Genomic DNA, 20491 nt, shown 5'->3' with positions numbered 1-20491 from the left:
TTTGAATACATTTTATCGAACAAAGCAGTAATAAACAGGGGACTGTCAAAGTAACGTCAAAATTCGTCAAGCTTTGTCAAAACTATACTATAAATTAGCCGTTAACTTAGGGAAGATATGTGTATACGCATGACGAAGATACATTACTATTATCCTTTTTGATTTTTTTTATTATCACGTTTAAATTTAATCTCACTTGTCATTAAACTTGTTTTGTTTCTTTTCAGGTAGTTTTTTTTTAAAATCTAGGTATTGTATTTCTCCTTATGGTCAATTTTTCAAGGAATTTTGTCATAACCTATCATAATTCGTTGAGTAGAACTCAAAAATACTGTTCGTTGAAAAATTTACATGTTAATTTTTTGGTTATATTTAAAAACTTGTATCTCAGCTTCTATATATAACAGAGATATTTTACTGGCGGCATTTTTCTCTGTGTACACTCTACTTTAAAGGAAAGAATAGATATTCGTTTCAATTAATACTTGGCTTAGTTGGAAGCTTCTAACTAAACCACTGAATTAGCCAAATTTTCCCTTTTTTTTTTTAAATCCTCTCAAATCTACAGTTTTCAGAGTAGAAAGATAAATAACAGCTGATATTTGTTGTGTAAGTGTATTCTTTTGATATCTATTGAATTTTCCTTTATTGCTTCGATTTCGTTTATGAACGGCCATCCAAAGCCGATCAATTTTTCAAAAATCGGTATTTTTAGATAACTATTACTTCTTTTTCGGAACTTCGATTTGCTTCAAATTTTTAGGAAAGTTACTTTGTAATATCCCTAAAAAGCTCTGAAAATTTCAACTTTGGTATCGAACTTGGATTCGAGTTATAAATTTCCAAACATCCCGAAAATTGCTTTGTTTAAAATAATTTTTGCGAATAAGTTTTCATATATCTCATGAATTATTTATTTGTTTTTAAGTTTGTTATCAATACCTAATTGAAAGTTTTCATCAATACGTATTTTATTACGTATGCAGATTTTCGTTTTTAACCATGTTTACTCAAAGCTAGTTTGTCAATTCGAGATTTTAGTAATACTTAGTATTACTTGTACATTTATTTATAGATACATAAGTATATTAACAATATTTGAATCGCGGATTGAAAAACTGACCTTAAAAAATTGGCTTTAACCTTAGTATAAATAAACAAGGACCGGTTTCGTTTTTAACTAAGCGCAAGCTAGCGAAAAGTCAGGGAGGTGCTGAAAATTTTCGAAAAATTTACCTTCCATTCTGGCTGCCAGATCGCATTTTTATTTAATTTTTATTATCGATCTGCAAACTTACAAGTATATCAAATTCTTTTTAGGTCTACTTATTCAAAGTATTAATTGTGTTATTAGTTTGATCTATGAAAAATGAATCAAATCACTTTTTTCGAATTAAAAAAAAAAATAAAAAAAGTGATCTTTAAAAAATTAATACATTTTTCGAAAACTGAAATAGTTTGATACGTGATAGCATTGAATGCTTTTGTGTATTTTGTAAAAAGTGTAACTTCAAGCAAATAAATTGGAACGAAAGTCACATTCAGTTAATTTTTCGTGAAATTATTTGCGTTCAAAGAAAAGATAAAAATTTTTTTTTTTAAATATAAAAGTAACTTTCGCCTTTTCGAAAAAATTCGAAAAGTCGCAAAAAAACGATATAATAGTGTTCACAAACGAAACAAATTCAGTAAAATAAAAAAATTCAAGGCTGAAAAGTGGTCAATTTGACATAGAATACTTCATATATATTTCAAATATACAATAAAAAGTCTGGTGAACCCGCAGGTAGCTAACCAATCAATCTGACTCTCAATTCACGGCACATTGTTGTTGATGAACACTGCACATATGCTTTCATACATCAAAGGACACACGTTCATCGGTTCTTCTCTTCTTCAGCTATTGCATAAGCTCACATCATATTGACGTGTAGGGGAGACACTCCAGTGCTATGGGAAAGAAACCGGCCTCTAAATCACTGACTCCCATTTTTAATCCAAACCATCTTCCCTTGTCCTCTTTTGAGAAACGATTCGGAAATTTATTAAATTTAATCATGTCTATTATATTTGTCGTTTACTCTGGGATTTAAAATGTAGTTTTTTTGTTTATGATTTATGATAGGATATAGGTATTCCTATAAAGTTTATTAACCTTTACAGAAAATATTTTGTTTTTTATGATTTAATGTGAAAAACAATATATATATGGTTCCATGACAACTGATCCCCGACAAGTGATCACACGACAATCGAACCCCCAGATAATATTGGATTATATTATTTCTTGGATAGGGGAGGTAAATAATTTATGCTGTGTATATTTTAATATTTTTACATGGAATTAAAATCAATTTCCATACTGTTAAGAAGAATTGAATGTGTAACTGAACAATCTTTAGCACAATAATCAATATTCTGTACTAGCATCTATCAACGATTCTATACTACGATGACTAGCACATTAATTTATGACAACTGAAACGAGGGTATCAATCTTCAACTCACCCCCTTATAAATCCCTGATCACCCATACTTGGCTTTGGAAATTACTCTTTATTACGCATCTATGAATCATCGGATTAAATATTTCCTAAATGTTACTATTTATTCACTATGTTTCTATAATTTTTTTTTTTAAGTTTTCTTTTTTTTTACTTCTTGATAATTGAATCTGATAAATATTCAATGTATATTAATCGTCATTTATCCTTCTTATATAATTGTATAATTAAGTAGCACTACTGAATCCGAACATTTTACTATAAAACTGGGGATATCTGAATTGCATTCTCTTGCAAATTCAACTATAATCAACTAGATCGAGTTTCTACATGCGTTATTGATCTTGAATTGTCACGTTTCGACTAGTTTCAAACGTTGAATTTCAAGTAAGAATTAATTCAGATTATTACGAAAGCTATAGTGTATGGCACGTGACAAAACAAGATATTTTAACCTCATCTTTGACTAAAATCGTCTTTTTTAAACCCTTGCTACGTAATGTACTATTTATTTTTTTTAAACATACTATAATAATAGTATCCAATGTATTAAAATCTATCAAAGAATAATATCAGCTGATGAAATTAGAAGTTTGATATTTCAATTTGTTAAAATAATACCACAGTAAAATTCTATTATGTAATTTGGACAATTGGTCCAGTCTACAGAGGAGTAGAAATTTCCTGGAAATTCCGATTTATCGAATGCTCCTTCTTGTTTAAAGATTGAATTACACGCATGCGCCCTTACATCTACATGAATAATTCATATTTAAAAATACACAGACATACACAAATGTCTAGCATCGGGTGGAAGACAACGTAGCTCGTAGTGAGGGTCAAGATTGAGGGGAAGTTTCGAGTTAATGGAATTCGACTTTTTTTAATAGAAATAGTTAATAGTCAGGTACGTGTTAAGTTTAGACATTTTTATATGCATTAAGTCAAGGATAGACAGCTTATAATATATAATTACGTGTGAAATCTTTATTTTGTTATTTGTTATCCTGGTATCAGTTCACAATTTAATAAATAACTCCACATAATAATGTGATGATTATAACGTTCATGATATTTAATGAGAATTTTATTTAGTGATAGAAAAATTTTATTTAACCGATGTCACAAACAATTTTTGAATTGAATTAATTGAGACAGTATGAACATAAATCTCATGTGCATGTCGCAAATACATTTGAGAATGTTAAACTTTCATTATGAGTACAAAATATAATGAATTTATAATCTCGCAATTGTACATGCAATGCTCAAGTTCTGAATGCAATTGTAATTTTTCCGTGTTTGTCGTTATCAATCAACAGTCAGACCACATGGAATAATTTAAAGCAATGAGCGTTTTAAAAATAAAATAAAATTTTTTTTTAGATAAATATAGGAATCAAACAATAAATCAAATTTGCAAATCACAAATAAAAACTAAATTGTTCTTCTAGTTATAAGATAGAAGCTTACGTACAACATATATATTTCTCTATATCTCTCTTGAATTCTTATTTACCACATAACCATTTAAATTGAATGTATACATGCTCTGTCAAGAGACTTATTGCACTTTCACCGTCACTCTATCGAAATCCAATTATGGTAACCTCGACTACGGACCGTGATCTAACCTCTATTCACTTGTTGAATAGCCAAGAACATCAACTCTGTTACAATTAAATATTTTTTTATTAATTTAAATTATCAATATATTAATCAGTTATCTGTCTAATTATATTATTTGGTTTTTTGAATTAACATTAAAAACTGCTTATGAAAAAAACGTTAGTAGCTAACATTGGCACGTTGTTCAATAAAATGTGTTCCTAATAATACGAAAAATTTTGTCGTTATTCCTCCAAATTTCAACTCAGTTAACAACTAATTTTACAAGATGAAAAAAATAATTATTGTTAAACTAGAGGTATTCAAATCTATGCCGAAATCAGTCCCTTTTTAAAAATTTCACGGCAGAGATCATGATAAATATAACTATTATATATAATCGAAAACTATAACTAAATTTATATATGTATATATATTCTAAAAATAACTAAGTAAATTAATAGATTATAAATATTCATGAAATATAAAAATTGGTATTTAAATTTATCGCGAGTGTGTAAGACAAGATACATAATTACAGTTGAGGTTTGAAGTAACTTGTCACCCAGCCTACGATCATTTTATTTTCCTACCTCTCACTTCGCCCCTTCTTTTACAATCATCCCATCTTTTTTTTTTGTATCTCATATAACATATATACTCACGCAACTTAAATGCGTGGGGTCAAAATTCACGGGGGATGCACTGTAGTATTATGTTCATTTTTGTACATATATTCCGTTTCATGCATCCCCCCACCCCTCATCATTTTTACCCTCTCCACTGAGGTTTTGGTGTCGCTATCCCAATGTACTCCACCACACGTCATAATGCCCTTCCTAGCCCCTCGGTCCCAATCCAACCAGTGACCCATACTGTACATTTAGTTTCATTTTCGTTTTGTCAGTCCGTGCAAGCACACACGCTTTAGATTCTCTGCCACATTTTATCTCGTGTACTTTTACGTTCCGTTCTTTTTATTTAGTCATTGCCTACACTCTAGCACTTAGTTATTTTTTTTTCTTTTTCTTCATTCATTCATTCATTCATTCATTCATCTTGTAACTGACAAGCTAAACCAAGTCGTAACTCGTGTGTCACCTCTTCTGTTAATCAATTTATTGTCAGTTTAAAAATAGTACCGTCAGTCATTTTTATGTGTCAAAATTATGGTAAATTTTGACTCAAGTTTTATTTTTTCTTTCCAATAAAGTTCCATGGAATTATTATTTTGAATTTAAAACAAGTAACAATATGACCCAGTCATTTCTTTTACAAGTTTTAAAGTGCCATAAAAATAACTACTTGTTTTTAATCAGAGTGACTTTTTCAATTTTATTGTGTGTTTAATTTTTTATAAATGAAAATTTAATGTTACTCAAATAAGTCTTATGGTTAATAGTGGCATCGAAAGTTGTAATAGTTAAGTGAAAATTGTTTAATCTGTTAATTTGGATGCCAGTGTTAGAAGGTGGAATCGCAAGGAAGCGAACAAATCGTTACCGTAAAATGCGGATGAGATTTGGTACCACTTCAAAGGAGTCTTACTCACTCTCAAAGAAGCGGTAGATATAAAATTTTTTATTTTCATACAGTATAATAAATTCATGTTTTTTATCAATTTCCCGCTATGAAAATTATAAATTTTCAAAAAAAAGTGAAGTTATTGGTTTCACCTCGATTTTCGAAAACCGAGTTTTCGTCAGATGTTGACGATTTGAGGTCCTAGGAAGTTATTCTGACTATTTTTAGAATCATGTCTGAGTGTGTGTATGTGTGTGTTTTCTCGCGATATCTTTAGAACAAATTAACCGATTTGAATGTTCTTTGTGGCGATCGAAAGGGCTCATTAAAACTTAAAAATGAACATAAATTTTTTTTTTTGTTTTTGTTGTGTAACTTTTAAACCGCTCGATTGATTTGTCTCAACTTTTAATTAATGTAGACAAAAATTACTTTTGTTTAGCGAAATGTATTTCGTTTTGTCCAAGCTCGACAATCTCAAAAATTTAGAAATAATTGCATTATTGAACTCTCTGAGCGGGAAATTTAAGAGAGTCCACAAGGTCAACCATTTTTCAGATTATTTGTTTTGTGTTTATCGTTTGTCTGGAAAAAATCAACATTCAGGTATAAGATATAGATAGAATAACGCTACAATTTTTTTTTTACAAACATAATTATTCTAATCAAACGATTATTTTGTTTTATCATTAAATAATTCCAGAAAAAGCTGATGACTATCTAAAAATTTCATATAAAAATCCATAGGGATTTCCACAGACTCTTATGACTTATTCGGCTAGATCCCTATGGATTATTATAGAATTCCATGGGTTTTTATCTAGATTTCTATACTTTTGTGCATCAGTAAAAGGCAGTAAGGGTTTTTCAAAAAAGGCAATAACTTGCATGCTATTATATGTATAGGTTACTACCTTTTTCACCCCGACAGCCATATTTTGTCATCAAAAATCTGTCAGCAAGTTACGAGAAAAAACTAGAATGAGCAAAATTTTACTTCCAAATTGACTAAAAGTTACCGTCAACTGTTTGCATCATCAAGTTTTTGCAGTCAATTTGACATCTTATTCCGGTTGTAGATTTCCGTCAACTTGCGATCAAAATGGTTGTCAGAGCGCAAAGCTGACTTTTATCCAAGCATGGCAGTATAGGATCTCATGCTTTTCCATGGATTTCCACAGAAATTCATATGGATCCATAGATTACTATGATGTTTTCTGTATAGAGTCTTATATGAATTTTTTAGATAGTGGATTTTTAATTATTATAAAATAAAATTTGGCAATCATAATATTTGAGTTGAAAAATTTCTTTTAAAGTTATTGTGAACCAAAAAATATTATACTCTGAAAATTTTACTTTATGAAATCTATATTTTCAAGCAAATTTGAATGGGTCACATATATCAATTGAATGAATCTCTCAATAAAGTCTGGATCTCATTTTAAATTATAAAGATCAATTGAATGATTATAGTTCAATCTTTTTAAGAAATATAATGATTGAAAAATTTATAAAAATATGTAGTTATTTTTACATAATTTTTGTTTTTAAGAACATTCTTGTTTTCTTAAGATTCATATAAGCAGAAATATTTTTAAGCCCAATGATCTCCCAGACATATTCGTAATAATAGAAACTTATTATGCGTAGATAAAGTTTTCGGTCTCACTCGCAGGGATAGTTGGTTATCGCAAATTTTTTTTTCCAACATCAGTATATAATTTAAAAATGTTTGTCCTAATTCAGTCTCAAAAATGATTTATAATATCTTAGCTGGTGATATTATTTTTTCAATATTCCACCAACATGTAAAACTAAATTGATTTACTGTATTACGGGTATTTTACTTTTTATACATATTTATACATTTAGAACGAACAAGTGGTTATATATGCTCGTATATAATCGTACTCCAGAGAATCCTCCATCTGGCCGTACTTCCGTCTCACGATCGTCTTCCTGCTCTTCTCTTGAATTTTTTTTTTTCGTTTCTCCGCCTTTCATTCCACGATTCGCATGTTCTCAAGTGCCCGCTAATATTAAACATAGCATTACTATCTTTTTCTCTCTTTCTCTCCCTCTTTTTTTTGTGTTATTGAGTGAAGTGAATGGTGCTACTGTGAATACGTAAACGGATTCTCTATCACGCAATTGATTATCAAAAATCATGGACTTACGCTTGGGTTACCAACTTGTTATTGTCGGTTGTCATGTTGATTCAAGTATGAAACTACATATTTAAAGAGTTATTTAAAAAGAATTATCTTGATCATTCGGACATACTTCTGACTATCAACAACTGTTTATAAATTATTATATTTAAAAGAAAAAAAACGCGAATAAATTATTGCCGGATGAATCTTAAAACAAAAGAGTATTGAACTTTTAATTCAGTATGTAATTAAATTTTCACATCGTGATTCTTGTGACAGTGACGTATGAAGCTTCTGTGAATACATTTAAAATATATAAATATATGGAAACATTTATATATGTATATTGAATTGAAAGATTGCAATCCTTACTCTGTTGAAGTTTATATTATCGTTTTACGTACGATATCGAAAAATAATTCCTGTCGGGTAGTATGTCATTTACTCCAACAATTGTTAATATTATTTGAAACATAAATTTATTCGTCATTATGAGCACGTGGTAAAATGTATTTATTTTTATAGATCATAGTTTATAGAGATATTTTAGTATAGATGTGATATTTTATAGAGATTTTCAAAATTAGTCGATCTTTTATAAAAATTTTATTTAAGTATAGGGTAGAAGTACCTTTTTTGGCCACCGCTCGATTTTTGGACGTCTAGTACTTTATTTTAGTTAATGACAAAGTATACAAATTATTAAATTTTATATGTCCACATTTTATTTTTCTGAATGCTGTACTGCCCAACAGGAATTGTTATCCGATATTGTCTATAAACAAAATACAAATCCTCTTTTTTTTTTTATAAATATACTTACGTTAGGCTTTGCTCTACTATTATTCTTGTTCATAGAACAAGTTAACCTTTCGTTTCTACATACTTTATTTTTTTATTTTACTTTTGCAGGGAAGATAAGCCGGTAGATCATAACTTATCTGCGGTTTATATTTACAAATGAATTCATTCCTATCTTGTAAACAAAAGACAATAATATATTTTAATTTTTTTATTTATAGCAACCTCATATGTTTTCAAATTGAAAGTGTGCTTAAGATTAAAATTACATTCACTTAAATATACACTTACGAATAAATATCTTTTCTTTTTTTTTAAAACCTGATAGTTATAATAACAAAGTAGAAGTTTTTAAATATTATATGTAATTAAAACTCTCTACAATTCAGTCGATATACGATAGTGTAAAAAAAAAAAAGTGAGATAAAAAAGTTAAGAATCAGCACGAGTCAAAACTACGTCATAAGATACTATACCTACAGTTGAGCTGGAGATTAAACAAGAACAGACGACTTAATATTAAATCAAGTTTAATAAAAGCAGACAATATTCAACGCTCCTTACTCTACTGCCCCTTGACGTTCAGATTAGAAATTGAATCAGCCATCTGGCTGAGTTTTTTATTTTTTTAAGCTATTGAAGATTTTAATGCAAGACGATCATAAAAAAATATCAATTTTAATATTGATAATGACCTTAAGGGTTAGACTGATCAAAAAGGTCTAAAAGTGAAGCTCTACCTATTTTTACCTATAAAAATACTTTTTTATTAATTTTCTCATTCGCTTATTTGACTTAACAAACAACATTGGTAATGTAGGATAAATTAAATAAAATAACGTAAAAATAATTTCGAAAAGTTATAGTACAGAAGTTTGAAAATTCAAAAATGTTTTGCGGTAAAGCTAAAATTATTATCGGAAGTACACTAGTCGATATTTTATTTGTTGAAACCTGGCGAAAATCCCGACAAAAAGCCCAGTTAGTAAACACAAAATTTTAGATTGGCTAGGCTGATAAATGCCCGATAATTAAGTCTGCAAAAACGAAAATAGGCCGACTCAATTTATCGACCTGTTTCGGCGTATTTTCGGCCAAATATTTTTACCGGGGTCGAGCCTTGCTTTTTAGGCCAAATTATTCTTTTAGTAAAGTACATAATTGATTAAAATAAATATTTGAATCACAAAAATATTGTCTTTGTGCTTAAAATATTTCCTTGGACATATTTAATGCTTCCGTGTTGAGAAAATTTCCTTTAATAACCCAGGTCAAAATAGTGACTTGAATTGAATTTTTTTGACAAATTTAAGCTAACTAAGACAAAACCAAGGCAACTTTGACTTTTTTTGACTTAAATGGATACTCAATAAGTCAAGTTAGCTAAAAGCAAATCAAAAACGGATAAAATAATCATTTGATTTGACTTGATTTTGGTTAATTTGACCTATTTAGTAGCTATTTCAGTCAAATTTGACTTGGTTTTGGCTTAGATGACATGAATTCAAGTCAAAAAAGACAAATTTTACTTATTTATTTGACCTGAAAAACGTTGAAAAATTTCCGAGATCAAAATATTAAATTACATTGATTATTAGTAAATAGTGTCTCGAATCAGGAAAATATTCAACTTTTAAAAATACGTAACTTTTAAAAATTAATACAGCAAAGTAGAGATGGTTTCATAATGAAAATTGGTTTAGTAACACATCACGTCACACATCGATGTCAACGTGCTAGCACTTGTAATTGAAGATTTTCCTACATTAATGTGATCTGTGTTCCGCCCACAAGGTAAAGAAATCATGCGTGTCACCCCTCAGAAAGCTTATGGCCTTCCTTGACCACTAAATCACTGGGTCGGAATGTTCGTTTCCTTCTTGTTCTTTTTTTTATTCTCTCTTTCACTTTCTTTCTCGTTCTCTCTTGTTCTATACATCTATAGATTTATATATAAATATACATACAAAAACATTTCCGAGTCTCTTCTCTGTTGTATTTGTTATGTATAGAGAGATTTCTCAGGGGATGATAAAACGTGCTCAAATCCAAATCCAAATATAGGTGTACATAACTAGTGTAGTGCATACAAAATCGCGACGGTGCATTTATGTGTACATTTACAATACAATATTATACTCAATCTGTGACCCCTCTTCGAAAATGCCCCGACAAGTAACACAACAATCGTTTGAGGATTATCATCAGATTACCGATCATCAGGGATTATATCCCATGACGTGTTGCTACAAGTGAATACAAGAACGATAAAAAAAAAAATTTAATAAATGATTTGTTTAATTTTCATATTCTTTTATGTTTTTTATTTGCATAAATGATCATTTTTTTATTGTTCCTTTTATTAATCGCTTTGAAGTAAAGATGAAAAATATTTATAATAATTTAAAAAAAAAAAATTTTTTTTACAGACGGTGTAGTATTTTTTCTGATTTATAGTCAGATTGGTTTAACGTAAAAAAAAAATTTGTTTTTGCTAAAATTGTAATGTTCGGTATTTATAGTTTATGTTTATTATTAATAGATTCTTCTAATATTATTCATGATTTCATTGGTCAGAATGAACTACGCTTAAATGTATGCTTCCCAATAACACATGTTATTGTCTATTTTTTCAACAAAAATTATTTAGAATCATGTGGAGATTTTAAGCTTTTATCACCCAGAATTATTAATGGTACGGTAATTATTAAATTCGACGATTTAATAAAGAAAATTTAATTCGACAATGATAAAATAAGATAAATAAGTAAAAAACTTTCGGTGTGAAAATGGTCCCTGGCGACTTTACACGGTGTCCGGTGTGAATTTTTTACAGTGTGAGTGCTATTTTTTACACAGTTCGTTGTTATAAGTTCAAAACTCATGCATTGTGCTATTGTATAATCTATAAAAAATGACCCGATAACTGTTTTTAATATTAAAATCAATTAATTTAACTTAAACTTTAAAAATTATCAACTGACCTTTTTTAATAATGATTTTAAAAAAATACATTTAATAACTAAACCAATAAAAAAATATAATGTCAAGTATTTTTAATTGAAAAAATCACTTATTACAAGTAACACTGTATTCACTAATAAAATATAAATTAATTGAAAACTATCAATATGTATAAACTTTTACCATTGATATTTGTAGGACCTTTGTAAGATATTTTATGGTTCGAAGTTGATAAATTAATGATTTAATTAACATGAGTATTTTTGTTTGAGATGATATTAATTAAAAATTAAAACTTAGAATAAAATTTTCTACAAAATTATTTTTTATTATTATCTCGCCCAAATGAGAACTTAGTTTTATTGTGTTGATGAAAGTAACATTTACACCGTTGGTGATATGATCGTTCTAATTTTCACAGCCAAAAATTTAACACTGCGTCGTATAACTTTTCCGCCGTCGGCGTTAAAAATTTTTACACCAAATCATTGACAGCACATTGTAGACTCGGAATTTTTTACAGTGTATGTTTATATGATGAATATTGATGACATAACTATAACGTTTACAGAAGAGTTGAATAAAATTAATTTATAAATTGTTAAAAAAAAGAAATTGAATTGAATAATCGATAGGAAACATTTGGATTGTATCAACTCACTTTCAGGGTTGCATTTAAAATTTACTTTTTATGGCAAAAAATAGTATTAAAAAAAATTCAACCTTGAAAAAATCAATGCAGTTTATGTATATATTTTGAATGAAAAGAATATATTGAGGGGATCGAAGTCGTGTATATATAAGGGGTGCGGTTTACCAAAATTTAACGCTTTATTTCTCATCGTCGACCCCGAATAATCTGATGCCTCATAGTTTAAGTTTAGTTCACGGAATATCGGTTGGGAAAGTCGGGGTATGAATTTAATGTAGGGATTTTTATGTCTAATCAATAAATAAAAGTTTTGTATTGTGAAAAACAATTACATAACGAATAAAGTTTAATAATTTCTGCAATACTTTGAAGATTGATTTGCTTTTATTAAATATTGTATGTATTGAAAAATTCTGCTGCAATATTGAATGTACTGTAGGTCGTCCATAGTCTGATCAACTTAGATGTGAACGTTCAACTTACAATAATTCTGATAATATAATCTTCTTTCTTGACTCATTTTAACTTTTTCTTCAATCATTTTCATAATAATGATAGAAATTAAACTTTGACAAGAGAATAAAATTTTTAAACTATAAAAAAGCACGTTTTCATGATTATTACGATTTCTTAACTTATATATTTTTCCTTGTGAAAATTTATTACTCATAAAAACGAGCAAACGAGTGAAGTGATAAGGTCACGAAGTGGCCTTTTTAATTGCTAACTTCCTGTGCAGAATAAAAGCTCAGCACGATTTCTATTCTTTTTAGGTTTCATCTTACATTTGTTATATTATTATTATTTTTTTTTTTTATGATGACGCATCTTTGACCTGCCTTCAGTGTCTTGAATAAAGATGATTTCACATATGTCTTCTTCCATCTTTTTTAAAAATTATAGATGCAATATATATATTGCAAAAAATAAATATTTTTTTAAAGTTAAATTTATACAGACGCAGAATTAAATATTAAAATATAAGAAAAGTAAAAAATAAATTTCATAAAGTCAAAAAAAAAAATTATTTATTAATTTCGCTGTTTATTTTAATATACAAATCATAAACTACGAATAAATTTTATTGAAAGAAGAATTTTTTTTTTTAAATTGTAAATTCATCTACTGTATTTTAGTTTTCAGCTCATAACATCTTATATATAGCATGTGCGTCGACAATTATACAATAGATATGACCTCATGTTTATTTGTACACTACTTCTTTAAAATGTCAAAATGATCTATGAAATTTATGTTAAAAATAATTAATCATCTTGATAAATGTGTAAGCAAGAAAGAACCTAAAATTAAATTATTATGTTTATTTAAAATGATAATATTAAAATATAATAAACAAAAACAAGACAGTTAATTTTGGAAACATTCGATGGAGAAATCAAATATGAAATTTATTATTGAAAAATAATTATTATTTATCATAACTCGTCATATCAGACTTTCTATTACTCGTAATATTAAAGTTCTAATAATATATTTTCTTTTAGAGATATCACTATAATTTTATATTCCCAGTTTTCTTCCTTTTTACTTACATATCTATTATCTTACATTTTAAAGTACCTGGGTGAAAAAATTTTAAACCAAAACAATATTTAAATTTTTTCTCAGCCCAAAAGTGACTGAAAAACAGTTAGGGTAAATATGGCCGATAATTAGGCCTTAAAAAAATCGAAAGTAGGCCGACGTATACTACGTAAGGTTTTCTATGTGTAACAAATCAATTGGTAAAGCCTCGAGCATACAAAATTTTTGCCCAAAATACTTTTGAAATGGACTATCACAGAACGGATACCTTAGTCTCAATTATAAACAAAAGAAATTAGTCTTTTATGGAATCGTAATTATTACATACTTGAAGAAAATTTGTTGAAATGCACAAGAGAAAGTTTTATTCTAATTTTATATGTCATATATAAATAATCTTGTGATTTTGTACTTAAATTTAATATTTATTATATTAATATTTCAAATTAAAAAAAAAATCGCCCAAATGAATCATCTAATAAATCTCACACCTATAACAATTTAATTTATAAAATTCAACCAGATGTTCCGAAAATTCCTGAATTGAATATAATAATAGGTTTCACGAGACTCGCATATAATTCCTATATTTAGATTTATGAGTAGAACCATCATTGAAAAGATCTTGATATATATGGATTAATTTTCATCCGGAAATAAATATAAGAATTATTCTCAACCGTGTACTTATTATCATTATCTTTTATTATAATAGCAATAGCGTTCCACCGTAAAAGTAAAATTACAATTTGGGTATGTGTGAGGAAATCATCCTGTGATTTAACCAAGCTGATGACAAAAGATTATTAAATCTCATTTTTTTGTAATTTTAAGACTTGAATTTTGGTTTTAAACTGATATTGTTATCAATATCGTGGATTAATTTATTATTTGAAAAATTACATTTACTGGTACACATGTTTCACGTGCAGACGTAGGTATATTGTTTCTAATATATTTTTTTCAATTTATGTTTTGAAATCTCGTCGTCAATCGCATAGCCAATCATCATCGAAGCCGATGAGTCGGAATCGTGGAGGCAGTGAGCGTATTTTTTTTCGAGGCGGGTGTCTTCAGGGCAGTACAATTTACGTTGTAATGAAGAATTTTATTTGAAATTTATTTTAAATATTCTTTAAATATTAATAATTAATGATAGAAAACTCAAAGTTCTATCTTTTCATTGTTCGTCAAAAAAAAAAAAAAAAAAAAAAAACGATTAAAAAACAGATCCTTACAGATGGGAACCCCCTTAATAAATTTTTTATGTTTGATGATCAGAAAGTCTCGAACGTAACACATTTCTTATGTTATTTGAAAATTAACACAAAATTTGTGTTGTTTAGCGAAAAACTCCCGAAATCTCCGTGCGTTTCTTCATTACTATAACCAAGCAAAGTATTTTAGCAGCATTGTCTGCTAGGAAACTTGGATTACAATTAATTTACAGTTAATTATAATTATAGAAAACTTTCAAATTTTTATGATCAGATTTAATGATTTTTGGATTTTAATTTTACAAAAGAATAATTCATAGCTCTACTTTTCATAAAAATTATAGAAAACCGAACAAATTGTCTGCTAAATTGGCATAAGTTGTACTGAGGTTAGATCCGTATACTTAGGTTGGTTTGCTGATGTTTATATTTATTAGTTAATTTTAACCCGAAAAATCTGTTAAATTTACACAAAAAAAATGTCAAAATAACAGATTTTATGTGTTCAATTATTTATCATAAAATTTGTGTTAAAGATCGACACAAACGCAATGTGTTGAATTAACAGAAAAATTTATGTGAACCGTTTAGAACAAACAATTTTTTTTAGATTTAACACAAAATTTCCAACTGTGAAGTTGAGGGTTTTAAGTAGATTTCATTGAACTACCATTAAATAATATATTTGTTTTAAAAGAATTTTTTTTTCTCCTTAATAACGACTATTGATAATATACATATACTTGTTATTCATACGATAATTCTATGATAAAGGTATATTTTTCAAAAGATTAAACACACGTTACGGTATTCACAGCGCTTTACATCACCGCCACCCCATCATTAGCATTGAATTACGTGCAACCGATGTACAATCGGTTGGTCATTACTAAATTCAGACTCGTGTGTGCGTTGCTCCCAAATGTTCGTTGAATCATCCTCGCGTGCATGTATATTTTAAAACGTATTAACATACTAGATGTTCCTCCCCTGAAATTTTCAAATCAAAGTTGTAATATAAGCCTTTTGTCAATTAAGCACTGAAATTTCGGGCTTTATTGTAAATTTTTCGAATTGGTCTTAAAAACGTTATTATGAATTAACAGCATAAGATTGACTGCAAATCAGTGTTTTCAACTAATAACAAAAAAATTATGTAAAGTCCAAAAATATGCATGTGTTATACTATTTTGAAAAGTATATGATCAATGATTATTATTTGATCAAAAAAATTGAATGATTATTAATCTTTTCAAACATCTTTGTAAAATCAAAATTAAAAAGCAAAAAATTGTCAATCGACAATATGTAAGTTGATCACATTTTTTATGTAGAATTTGTTGTGGTATGAGCTCGAATAATTTATCAGATATATTTTTTGGAGTTATTTGAACTTAGAATTATTTAGTGTAAAATTGTAAAGATCAAACTTATTTTGTTTTATTGAAGTAAATAAATTATAAATATTATTATTGAATTTCATATTTTTTGTATCATAGAATATAACTCCAAAGTTGTTGTTCTTTATCACGGTTGATTGTTGTCGTATCGAAATGTCTTGTGCCGATGGGAAAATTTAACAACGATTTAGATCTGATATCAAATTTGAAAACTAATCAGATTAATAGTCGACCAGTTACTTAATTAAAAGGTAAAAAAATTAATTACTTAGCAATAATTGATTCCAAATATCATCTCCGTAACATCTCATTTAATAAACCGCTTTTAAACTATAGTATGCTAATATCCGCGTATAATTTCCTACACTAGATTTCTCGCAGCTAGTGAACTCGATATACGGTAAATCAATGATTATAATAATAATAATAACAATAATAATAAAAGAGTGTACAAGAATTGAATCCATCTATAACTTAAGTAGGTACTCTAAGTTAGTTGTCAGATTTAAGAGTATCCACAGGGGGTCTTGCATTTAATAATTCTTTATTTATGCTCTTATTTTTATTTTTCTCTTTGTTGCGCTATCGGGGGTCTTAAATTGAGAGTCCACTAGAAGAGGCGTGAATGCTCTCTTTGTTATAATGCAAATGTCAAAACGATACTGGGTGCATTATGTCGAATTTCTAACAATAAGTTGATGCTCATAATAATAGTAAATGAGGAGAGAAATATGGTTATGCAAATATAATATCGTCGAGTGGATTCTTTTACTTTCATTATATATAGATGTATATATATATATTTCCGTTCAGACACATATATTTTTTATCATAAGTTCCAGCATCTATATTCGTCATATGGGATATGTCGAGAATGCATGTTTTTACTCGCTATATAAACTCGTAGCTTTACGATGCGCACCATATGTATGCATATATATCACGTTGTCGTCAACCCCTCGAGACTGATCCCCCAAAATTACCAAAGCCTCTGTTTATTATTTTTTCTTACCTTCTCCCTTGATGTTTGCCCCCTTATCACCACTATAATTTTTTTCTTCTTTTATTTTTAAAAATACATTTACCACCTATAGCATACTGGTTTATACTATTAATGCTATAGGTTTATATTATGTATAGTGTTGGATCAGTTTTTTTATAACGCATCATTTTCCATAAGATAAGACTTTGTCAACTATTTATTATCAACTGTTACAGAAGTCATAAAAGTTTCTTTTTCGTTCATGATGTAGACACGTATACATTTTTTTAACGTTATAAAGTCGATTAATTAATTATATAAAATATCGATATTATTTCATTTTCTATGGAAACTTAAATTTATTCAATCATATGTATAATTGAATTTTTTTACGGGAAGGATTTTATTGATTGCCAAAAATTGGAAATACAAATTGTAATAACTAATAATGACAGCTTATTATATTATGTAACTTATATGCGGGTTAGTGTAAGTATTCAAAGTACCAATTACTTACCAATTTTCAATTTACATATATATGTAGAGGTGTGCGAATCGTGTTCGAATCGAATAATTCAATTATTGGAAAAAATATTACAATTTTAAGTTGTTCAAAAGAAAATTCACGAACAATTAAATAAATTCAAATTATTCGAATCGAAGTTTGAGCCCAATAGTTCAATTCGATTCGATTCAAATAATTTATAAGTTCATACTTTTTGCACACCCTTAATATATGTGTTATATTAAATCCGAAATGGGCGAATTTAGTACAATTATTTAACCCCAAACAATCTACTTGAATACGAAATTGATGACTTAAAAAATTATTTTTAGTATAAATTGTTATACTAGCCCGGGTATGGTTATTAAATATATATTTTAATCCAAAACGTTGTTAAGTAAAATAATGTATACTCTCAATCATTGTAAGTAAACTAGTAAACATAGAAAGATTTAAATTAAACTAATAGTTTAATAAAATTTTATGTTATGCGTGTCGAATAATTTGTATTATGAAAGTTGGAATTGGTTAAATTCATTGATTCGAAAATCCTCACAATCTGTGGAAAGCCACTTCACAATATACTTTTTTTTTATATGATTAATTTTTCACAAAGTCAATTTTGTTACACGTCAAATGACGATTCATATACTCATACGCACTTGCAAAGTGTTTGAACATCCATCCATTCAATTTTTTTCTTCCATTCTCCTATTTTTCTCTCGTATTCATATATTATTCTTTTCAATTAAAAGAGAAAGATAGAAAATAAAATAAAGAGAAGAGATTTTAATCCACGTACTGGGGCAAAATGATATTACGTTTGAGTGAGCAAATAACGAACAAAATTCACTCAACAGTATTGCAGTGGCCAGAATGACGATAAGAATAACAATGGAGTCGTTAAAATGTTGATTGAAAAATGGGTAGAAAATATAAAAAGCCAATTATAGATAACAATAGATTGACAAAACCACCCAATCGAAATAAATATATAATGACTTGGGCATTGTTTTTATTAATATTTAATCGAAGTTGCAGATCTGAAGATACGGGCTTGTATAAGATTTTTGCAACGATATTAGTCCAAAATTCAGTTTTGACATTTGACGTTATGTTGTCTTCCAAATGCATGATAACAACAATAATAATAGTTATTGTAATATCTTTAGATGTTGCTTTTATCTTCATCAAGCTATGAAATTTTTTTTTCTTATAAGTGTTAAAGTTTTTCAATAAAGTTGTAATCTTTTATTTCTATCAAATAATTTTTTTGAGGAAAAATAAATAATGACGAAAATGGTGACATTGACAAATCGGTTACTATCGATTATAAAGGACACCATAAAAAAATCTATTGCTTGCTGAACAAATTATCGATGCAATCCATCATTTTTCATGTATAATTGTAAGATACAATCATATTAACATATTTATATATGTTGTTGTATTAAATTGAGATTATATAAATAAGAAGAAAACAAAAATTAGATATTCTTGGAAAACATCTGCCTATCATTAATTGTTAACAATAAGATTGACATACGGTAATTCTTCTTTTATATCTCTTGTTATAAAACTTCAAAAACGTAAAAGCTTATAATGAATAAAATATTTTCATGATACAATCATCGAAACTTAAAGTTTCAGTGTCTCTAACAAGCTAAATTTTGTCCAATGCCGTGAAAAAATTTTAGCAAACGCGTAAATTGCGAATGCCTTCAGTCAGCAAGTAAAAACAAACTTGTTTTGTCGCTTATGAAGAAGCAAATAATGTTCCTGTCAGCTGACCGGAGGCATTCCCAGTTTCTTTGTTAACTTTGATACTTGTCATTATATATATAACTGACTAGAAATTTTGACCTGTATTGATACTAACTAGTACTCGACCTGACATGTAACGCTGATGAGTACTTAGGACCCGATCCGGCATGCCTGGTCTGAACCCTGTTCGACGAGCCTGCTATGAAACTGTTCCGGCAAGTCTGGCGTAAACCTTGAAAAATTTTTTTGATAAAATTCTTATCGTTATACTGAGAGAAAAAAGTACTTTTATGAATATACTATAGCATTTATAGTTTCTGTTGTATTATAAATTGCAAATCACAATTTACTTACATTATGTGAGAGTATTTTTTCAATCTCAAAAAAATTCCATCAATCACCGTACTCTTCGGGTCGTAAAATCCCTTCCCCGGCATTCAAGGGGCTTATGACGTCACGGAATCTCAAGAACAACTCTAAGTATTAGCAAAAGCTAACACCCTCAAGAGTCAAAGAGCATGAGGCAGATTTTCCTCAGCCTTTGTGAGTATCACACCACCAGCTTGCGACACTGGCCCCGTTTTCTCTTTTATCTTATCGTATCATTATAATCGCGGAGTACTGTTTTGACATTTATACTTAAGGTAAATGTCCCAATACCGGAACAAGACTCAATACCGGAACGATTTGATAATCATTATATTATATTTCAACTCGTACGCGATGAAACTAAATAAAACTTTCTTTATTTAAAACCTTAATCCTTCAGTTAAAAAATAAGATATAAAATAGATTTTATAAAATATTTAAAATATGAAAAAAAAAATCTGGGCGTCGGTTGACCCTGCGGGCCAGCCCCAAAACTTCCC

At 28.3% G+C, this 20491-nt stretch overlaps 1 protein-coding gene across 3 annotated transcripts in view; it reads left to right on the top strand.

Moving 5' to 3' along the window:
* LOC103580517 (rap1 GTPase-activating protein 1) overlaps positions 1 to 20491 on the top strand; it is a 90092-nt gene that overhangs the window by 24975 nt on the left and 44626 nt on the right. The window contains exon 1 of one of the 3 annotated variants that reach the window (XM_008562290.2): positions 5007 to 5677. The exons of the other annotated variants lie outside the window; for them this stretch is intronic. Coding sequence (XP_008560512.1) covers positions 5568 to 5677 — 110 coding nt within the window. The 5' untranslated portion in view covers positions 5007 to 5567. Of the gene's footprint in view, positions 1 to 5006; positions 5678 to 20491 lie in introns of those variants that run through there. 3 annotated transcript variants of the gene reach the window in all.

This window comes from Microplitis demolitor, chromosome 7 (assembly GCF_026212275.2).
Source record: "Microplitis demolitor isolate Queensland-Clemson2020A chromosome 7, iyMicDemo2.1a, whole genome shotgun sequence".
NCBI lineage: Eukaryota > Metazoa > Arthropoda > Insecta > Hymenoptera > Braconidae > Microplitis > Microplitis demolitor.
This window is presented reverse-complemented; position numbering and strand designations above follow the sequence as displayed.